Source organism: Anas platyrhynchos, chromosome 18 (assembly GCF_047663525.1).
Source record: "Anas platyrhynchos isolate ZD024472 breed Pekin duck chromosome 18, IASCAAS_PekinDuck_T2T, whole genome shotgun sequence".
NCBI lineage: Eukaryota > Metazoa > Chordata > Aves > Anseriformes > Anatidae > Anas > Anas platyrhynchos.
The window spans coordinates 9735934-9745000 of NC_092604.1; the positions used below are offsets into that span (position 1 = coordinate 9735934).

The 9067-nt window shown below is 39.9% G+C and overlaps 1 protein-coding gene across 1 annotated transcript in view; it reads left to right on the top strand.

The window, feature by feature from the left end:
• The first annotated feature begins 3351 nt into the window (after positions 1 to 3351).
• Positions 3352 to 9067, top strand: part of MED27 (mediator complex subunit 27) — a 93574-nt gene continuing 87858 nt past the window's right edge. Inside the window, exons 1-2 of the mRNA XM_027470617.3 lie at positions 3352 to 3609; positions 6197 to 6341. Coding sequence (XP_027326418.1) covers positions 3404 to 3609; positions 6197 to 6341 — 351 coding nt within the window. The 5' untranslated portion in view covers positions 3352 to 3403. The remainder of the gene's footprint in view (positions 3610 to 6196; positions 6342 to 9067) is intronic.

Consider the following 9067-nt stretch of genomic DNA (forward strand, 5'->3'; position numbering starts at 1 on the left):
ATTGTCAGCTCAGTTCATTATTTCACTGTTTCTTCTGGCAGAAATGTTCAGATAAGGTTTTCACTCACTATTGTTGGATATAGTGGGAGATTCTGATTCAGGGAACAATAGGAAAGAAATAGTACTGAAGATCAAGGCTCCCCCACATCTGAAAATGCCTTGCCATTTCAACACTGTCTAAAAGGAGGCAGGATGCATTCCCCTCTCTTGGCAGAAGCCTCACACATGAATTGATAACCCCACAGCTTCTTCTCTGTTCCAGTGATGCATTGTGTAGTAAACTCTGTGGCAAACTGAAGACTGAATACCTGAAAGAAATTAATGTAAAAATAACAAGAATATTTTACTAATTGTATTGTTGAGCCTCACCGTTATTTGAACAAAAAACCCACATCAGTTTATTAGATTTATCTGAACTCTTGTCAAGATCGTAGCAATGAAGCATGAAGAAATGAAGAGGCCCTGCTGATGATTATCAGTCCAGCTTGCCTCAGAATAAATATCAGCATTGATCTACTTCAGAGGAAGATGAAGATTGTTTCTTATGATGTCATTTATTGCAAATGCTGAGTCCTATCCAAGCATTTCATGAGAGATTATCTGCACTTGCTAGGAAACCCAATAGTCACCATTAGTTTTGTCTCCTGACAACAAAATTAATTTCTTTTAAATGAGAATGCATTCCTAATTGGGTACTTTCTTCCCTAACAAATTGTTTACAGTATCTCTGCAAGGATTCTGAAAGCATCCCTTTTCTTTGGTGTTACTGATTAATTACTGCCCGCTTGGTTCTTAGTAGCTGCAACTGGAGTACCATAACGTACTTTGCTGTGAAGGGTTCATCTTAATTACATGCTCCCCAGTCAAGTTTCTGCTTTGGGAGAGAACTGTACTTTTGTCAAACTGCATGTGATGCCACTTTGGATTGTTACTTCTTCCCTCCCGCCTCCTCACCCTTTCACTCCAAATGAGTTCAGAGCTTATGAATGTTATGAGACTGACAGCACCCAAAATGAAATTCTGTCTTTAGCCATAAAACAGAGCCAGAATTGGCAGTTCAGTGCAGTCTTCTCTATTCCATCTCTTACTCTATCTACATGGCACAATGCAGCAGTGTGTGCAGATAACTGGGCTAGCTGAAGTGTAACCGTGTTAGCATAGTGGTCTGCCAAAGCTAATTAGCAATGCTGAGAGGCAGGGTGAATTAGTCTGGTCAGAACGCTGAACTAACAGAGCAGACTGCTTCCAGGACTGCAGCTGCTGTTTGCATCTCTACATGACACTGCGTTGTGCAATGTGGATATAACCCATATGCTTTAAATGGGATTTTTTTTTTTTTTTTTGGAGGGAGATCACTGGGTTCTTGAGCTTCTGGCAGAGACGTTCAAAAGATGTCAGTTCTGATGTTTTCTCATATGTGGATATATGTCCATGTTGGGCCACCCAAATCATTTTGCAAAGCCCACTCAACAGCTGTCAGATAGTAAAGAATATTGCATGTTTTGAACATAAGTTGGATTTTTTATTATTATTATTTTTTTACGTTTTACCAGTGATTATAAGGCTAAAAGTTTTATTTATTTATTTTTATCAGGAGTTTTTTTTTTTTTTTTACCTTGGAGATACCGTGGTTTCCTGTACCTTATATCCATAATGACAACTTAGGATATACCTGTAGTGAAGACAAAACTAGCATACTGCCATGGTTTGGACAAGATGATACTTAAGGAATATTTCTCACAAGAAAGAAGTGAGCAACTTCGGCAGGGCAATCCCTACAAATGAGCACATGAAACTATGCAGTCTTTTCCTTCTATACGTAGCAAGCAGGGGGAGGAGTAATAAGAGGAACTGCTCTTAACTTTAGCCATTACCTTTTGGTGTGGAAGTGGAGTCTTCCTTAACTCCTTGCAGAGCCAAGGGAGTTCAGGAGAACTTGGCTCCTCATTACTGCTCTGGCTGAGATAGTCCTGTCCTTTCTGCCTCTGGCTTCTGTTCCTTGATGCAGTACTTTTTTGCATAAAGAACAAACTATTCCTATCTTGTTTGCATTTGCCTTTCTAAGTGTGTTCAGTCCACTGCTGATTCTCTGCAGTACAACACTTTACATTTCACCGTTTATGTAGGCTGAACTATATTGCTTCAGACCATATTGCTTCCAGCGCTGCTTTACCTCTGTGCCTAGATAGAAGAACATTATCAAGATCCGAGTAGTAGAAATGCAGCCTTTTCATTTTCCCAATCTTTATGCTAAGTAATAGGGTTTCAGTAATCAATACCTTGTATGTTGTCTGAGAACATTTATTTGATAAGATGCAATTTTCAGAATCTGCTGCATGATAGACAGAAAAGTGTCACTGAGTGGAGAGCAAAGCCTCGCTTCACTTGGCCAGTGACACATCTGCCGTTCCTTGTCATACTCATTTCCATTTTACATATTAAAAAAAAAGCATCCCCAAGTAAAGGATGTGTGTGAATTGTGCTTACTGAATTTAATTAATACCTGTATGAAAGAGGTTGTTATTTATTTTAGAAACTGAAAACAAACAAACAAACAAAAAAAACATCCCGGTGCTGAGTGGAATGACTACTGGCCTGTGCAGCGCTTCACTTATTTTAGCTTTATTTATTTTAGCTGCACTTGAAGGGTGAAGAAGAGCTGGTGGTAGGATCAGAAACATAATCAGCTCCTACAAAATCAAACCAGTAACACTTGGCATTATGACAGCACTTTCAAACTCCACAGGGCTTGGCAAACATTTGATAATTGAGGCTGGGTCTCACCCTATTACCGTAACTCAGGCCCTAGCCTTAAAAACTTCATTGTGCCCATGAGCGTGAGGCTTACAGAAACATTCTTGCGAGCCTAAAACTAAGCACAGTTGTTGCAGAAGGACGGGGGGGCTTCCTTTCTATTTTAAATGATTTTATTTCTGTCGGAACGCCTGCTAAAATCCATACGGTGCATCAAAAGGAGGGGAATACACCCCAGCTCCTGAGGTAGCTAGGATACTACTAGCAGCGAATGATGCAAAGCATGGGAAAATAGAAGGAGAAAGGACACCTGGCTGGAAAAAAAAAAATAACATTTTGAGGAAGGAGACAGGTATGTTGGAGCTACACACACCAGCGCTCAGTTTTTTTGCCCCAGGGCCGGGCAGACATTTCCTCAGTTTCTTCTTTCACACAGGGCGGGCGCGGTTTGCGAGAAGCAAACCCGCCCCTTCCAGAAGAAACCCCTGACGTTACGAAAAGACGAAAATAAATAAATTAAATAAATAAAAAATGCTGAGGGAGGCGCCTGAGGGCAGCACAGCCCTCGGACTACATTTCCCAGGCTGCTCCGTGCCAACGCGGCCTCGGCACGCTCCGGAGAGCGGAGGGAGGCCGGGCCCGGGCTAAGATGGCGGACGGGGTGCTGAGCCCCGGGGTGAACCTGGAGGCTTTCTCCCAGGCGATCGCCGCCATCCAGGCGCTGCGCTCCAGCGTGACGAGAGTCTTCGACTGCCTGAAGGATGGCATGCGGAACAAGGAGACGCTGGAAGGCCGCGAGAAGGGCTTCGTGGCCGCCTTCCAGGAGAGCCTGCACTCCGTCAGCCGCGACCTGGGGTGAGCAGCCGGCCCTCCGCTCCCAGCACCCGGGCGGGGAGAGGGGTCCCCGGGTCTCCTCGGCTCCTGGAGGAGGTTTGGGGCGGCTAAAGGCGAAAGTGCCCCGCTCCGTGCCTCCCTGGGTGCTGCCTCCCTGTGACATGCCCTCCTGGAGGCTCCAGAGGGATGAGCCTCGCTCAGATGTTTGGCTTGTGGATAGGTGGCTGAGGCACTGTTGTGGCTGGCTGGGTGGTTTTGGTGGCAGGGGGATTGTTCTCTGTTTTTCTGAATTTTTTTTTTGTTCGAAAATAATAATAATAATCGCTTTTTAGACTCTGAATCATCATCAGCATCCAAGTGGTTGAAGGGTGTTACCAAAACTTGACAGGCTGGAAAGTTGGTTGGTGTAAATGTAATTATTTAGTAGGGGCTGGTGCGCTTCACAGAGGTGAAAACAACTCTTGAGGCTGCTGCTGACTGCGGCCCTGCTCGGTCCTCTCGGGTGTGCTGGGGCCGGTGCATCCCAGTGGAGCCAGTGGTGCTGTCAGGGACATGTCCCAGCACAGGGTGACCCCTTCCAGGGTATCCTCAGGCCTCCAGAGGTGTCCAGTCCAGGGTCTTCAGGAGGAGAAGCCCTGTGTTTTTTGGCTAATAGGCTTTGCTGATTTGTAGTTTGTAACAATTGATGATGTATATAATCTCTTACCTGTTTGTTTGCTTTCTATTAGGACAGAAGGTAAATAATCACTTCTGGAAATGATGCTGTACGCAGCTTTATAGACCTCTGTTGTGTCCCGTTGGTTTTTATGGTTTCCAAGCCGATGAGGCTTTGTTGTTCCCAATGTGGCAGCTGTGCCATCCCTTTGGTCATCCTTCTTGTTTTCTCAATGGCTTTTTTAAGGACTCTGTAGTGTAGAATAACCCAAAAGTCTCGTTTCCAAATGATAACAGATAGCAACAGCCTCTGACCTCTTTTCTCATGTGCGCTATGATACGTTTCTTTAGGTTGCAGTTCATCATCCGTTGTTTTGGTGCTGTCAAGTTCTTCAGCAACTCTTTGCAGTTAGTCTTGTCCCTAGCACCCTACATGAGAATAGCTTCATCATAAAGCTTTACCACTTCCTTTTTCACCCTGTTTTCCAGAACATTAATGGATATGTTGGTCAGTACTTGATGCCATTTCTTTCTTGATACCTCTAGATCATGTTTTTGATATTTTGATGTAAATTTAGTTTGTCTTTCTGAAAACGTAACTGCTCAAAAATAATATAATTTATATAACATCTTAATATTAGATAATTCTGTTTTGGTTTTGGGAAGCATTGGTTTTGAGTAGTAAGTGAACACTCCAATGTGTATTGAAGTTAATGCTACCCGTGGACTTTGGCGTGAGTCATGAAAGTATTGACTGGAATCCTTGTTCAGCAAATTCTTAATTATCTTGTCTATTCACTTTTATTGTATAGTTCTCTCAATAAATGCTAAGCATGCTCATGAGTGGTCAAAGCACAAGAAACTTAGTGTAGGCCATGGAAGCTTGAGGGAATAATGATTAATAGAAAAGAGTTTTGTGGTAGGAAAGCATAGAAGTTTCTTAGTGGTTAGTTCCTTGGTCATTAATGTTTATTTTCATAACTTTCATTAAATGCAAACAGATATTTGGGATTTTTCTTCACAGAGATTTCCATAAGTTACGCTTTAAAGGGGCTGAATCCTGCTCTTAATTTAGTGCAAGGTTTGAAGTTCAATCAGAGAAGGATTTTATGTTCACGAGTCATGAGGAGAGGCACCTGATTAGTCATGTCATTTGGGAAACTGCATTTTATATCTGTGCAAAGTAGCCGGTCTTTCTTCTCCAGCTGATTAATGCGAGTTTTTAACATTGCCTAACTCTTGTTATTATTAAATGTAGCGTTTGACAAATGAGATATGAAGTAATAATAGATCATTTTCACACTGATCGTTTCTTCATGGAAAAATGGTGCTTATTAAGTTTTAGTTGGGTATTTTGTACACGTCTACAGATGTACAGGTTGCTCATGGAAAACAGAAGATGCTTCCTTGCCCTGACAACTTGGAATGCATTAGAACAGTCACAATCTTCGGAGGACCACCTCCAGGATTAGGACTAATGCCAGTTCATATGTATATTTACATGAGGACAGTGTTAATTTCTAGTGCATTATGGAAATTACAAGACATCTGCCTGCTTGATAATTCTCCTGTTGTCCATAGTATCCCAGCCAATGCTTCAAGTCTGAATTTTGTGGCTTCTGAGGATGTGCTTTGCTCAGAAGATGACTTGGGTTCTGGAAATGTTTGTAAACAGGACACACCATAATTTGATTCTTTCTTTTCTGTCTTACAAAGGCTCTTGACTTGTACTTTCTCTACTTAGAAGCAATGAGCTTAATGACTAACAGGCCACTTAAAACTTTTTGGATAATGGCAGTGATTAAGCTGTTTGTTTTTTAATCAAATTGGGCAGATATGTTGAGCATACAGATACTAAAATAGAGTGTAAACATGCTCTGTAGGAGGACTGCACATCTTAGGTACACGTATCTTCAGATCTGACTTCAGAAAATGCTGTTGTATTTTCTTTCAGTGAGCTGGAGCGTCTGAGCAATCTGGTTGGTAAACCCTCTGAGAACCATCCCTTGCACAACAGCGGACTGCTGAGCCTAGATCCTGTTCAGGACAAAACACCTCTTTACAGCCAACTTCTGCAAGCCTACAAATGGTCAAATAAGGTAACAGAATACATTGATGCAATACAGTTGTATGTTCCTCCAGAAGGACCGATTTGTGGTACAGCAAACCTCTGAATATTTAAGGCTGTCAAAATTGCTGATTTTTTTTATGAAGTGGGGAGCATAATACATACCTGGAATTACTTTCAAGTGAGATGAAAAATGGTATTTCAATTGAAAGGAGATTTTTCTGCAATTTGTGTGTGTCCATGTTTTTCTAAGGGAGTGTTGACTCCAAGACGGAATAATTCTCTTTGTAATAGCTCTTTAGCATCTTGTCTTATGTAGATATTAAATAAAAGTATGTTCTGTCCTCACACCTATCAGTAATCATTGTAGCAGAAATCGGTGGGATATTAGAGCAAAGAATCATGAGCTTATGTTATGTTGCCTCTAAAACTATATGTAGAACAACTCAGAGGGAAGTCATCATCATCAGGAATGCTGATGGCTTTCTGTATCATTTGCTCCTGTTAAAGCCATTTCTGCCTGATTTCAGAGCTAACTCTATTGAACGTCTTTGACATAGCTAATGTTTTTTGCATTGTATATGTTACGGAATTTTAAGTAATGCAAAAAGAAAATGCAGATAATACTATTGCTTTTTTTTTGTATTTTTAAGAATGAATTGTTTTTGTTGTAAGAAACTTCTGATGAAAATCAATTCAATAATCTTGTGTGCTGAATATGTTTAGGGACGGAAGTTGGGTAGGTATCTTTGTTCTGGACATAGTCTACTTATGGTGGGTACATCAAAAATACCCTTTTCTTCCCATCCGATTTTATTTAATAAGTAAACATTGCATTATTGCAATTAATATTAATCTCTGTGTGAGCACCATTATGCTTCGGTTTGCCTGTTCCCATCCAGAATTTTTAGAACATGTACGTTACTTTTTATAGAAATACTGAAATGAATCAGTATTTAAAAGTTTTCTTAAGATTATTTTTGAAGTGTTTAGTGAGCTGTTGCAAGATGTAGAGGATGGATTCATTTCTGTTTTGGTAACTGCTGTTAGTGAGAGATTCTGGAGTTGTGGCTCTTAACAACTGTGTACAAGACAGCAGGAGTAAGCAAGAATAATAAATCTGAAAATAGCTGGGGCATTGCAAGACAATTCCGCTCTAAATTATTTATTGCAGTACATGAGCAAGGAAGACTTTCTGGCTACACGAGTACTTGGTAGGCAAATTCTTGTTATAAAGTGAGCCAACTGATTTAATATTAGTTGGAATTAAAATGGACTACTACAATGATTTTTGTATGAATAGCACCATAATATTTATACAGCCACTTTTCAGAATGCAAATGTGTGTTATGTCTTCTAAAATCCGTAGAATTCAGCATTAGTAGAAATTTTGGTATGGTTGGAAAATGGGGGACAGGAGAGATGCTAAAGTAGAAGTTTGACAGCTGAGAAAATTTTTCTTGTTTGCTTGTGTTTCTTGCCATTATTCAAAGTGATTATTGTCACTGAAGAGGAAATAATTTGCTACTTTCAGACAAAGTCACTTACCATTTATACTTAACTGCATGAGAAGTTTAGAAGTTTAAGTCTTCAGCGATTTAATTATTTCTTTAGGATATTATCAAAGTAAACTCTGATGATAATAGTTCTGGAAGAGTTATTATAATGAAGCTTTTTATTAACTTAGAGTCTAATGGAGGTTTGAAAAACAGTTTTTTTAATACTAGCTTCTGATTTCAGAAAGCAGAAAGGTTTAGCATCCTGTGCACTCACATATACATTTCAATTTTCCTAGAGAGAGAGAGAGGAAAAAAAAGAGTTTTTTTTTTTTCTTCTAGCTTTGTTATCATTTATTTTAGCTGTAAAACAAAAGTCAAACATACCATTTCATCTGTATTTCAAAAATTGCTTTCTACCTAGTGGTTCTTCAGAATTTTACTACAGTCTTTTCTAGGGTTTGTAATGACCAGCAGGCATGAATAGGTTGCCCCTCTTTCTAATAACAGAAGTTACCTGTGCTGAGCATAGATACTACTATTAGCACCAAAGACCCTGGTGGTGCCTGTGTAGGTTGCTGCTTAATTCTTCATTGCTAAATACATTTCTGGGATAAGTATTATTTCATTACATCTTTTGGCCACCTTTTGTTTTTGTTATGTGTGCCTGGTGTTTGCTGTTGCTTGGAAGGGAGGATTTGGATGTGGTGATTTGTCAATACGCTTTATGCCTGTTCACATTTAATTTTTAATTTGTGACCCCTTTGTGGCTTGCTTGCTTGTATTTTTGATGAGCTGAGATAAGGGCATTTTCCTCTCTCTGATTGTTCATGCATTACTGATGGCCTGAATAGCCACGCTGCTGCCAGGGGAGGATAGATGGAGTAGAGTTTCAGAGCTTATGGTGCAATTCCGAAAGGACATTCATGAAATACAGGGGAAATGAATGCACGCACAATTTCAGTTGCATGTTTCAAGGCATGCTGTTTATTTCTAAAACATGGGGAGCATGATAATAAAGTAGCTTGTAAGGCAGTTATAAGTCAGGTCGGTAATAATAGCTGGGCTATTTCATGAGAAGCAAATTGGTTTTTGGTATATCCAAGTGCTGTATGTTTTTTAAAAATGTCTTTGATACATTTTTAAATTATTATTTATTTTTATCTAAAGCTGAAAGAACAATTAAAGGCCTGAAATGGTATGCTTTTAAAAAAGAAATCAGAATTTCAAAAATCGTCCTATATAATAGTCCGGTTAAAAG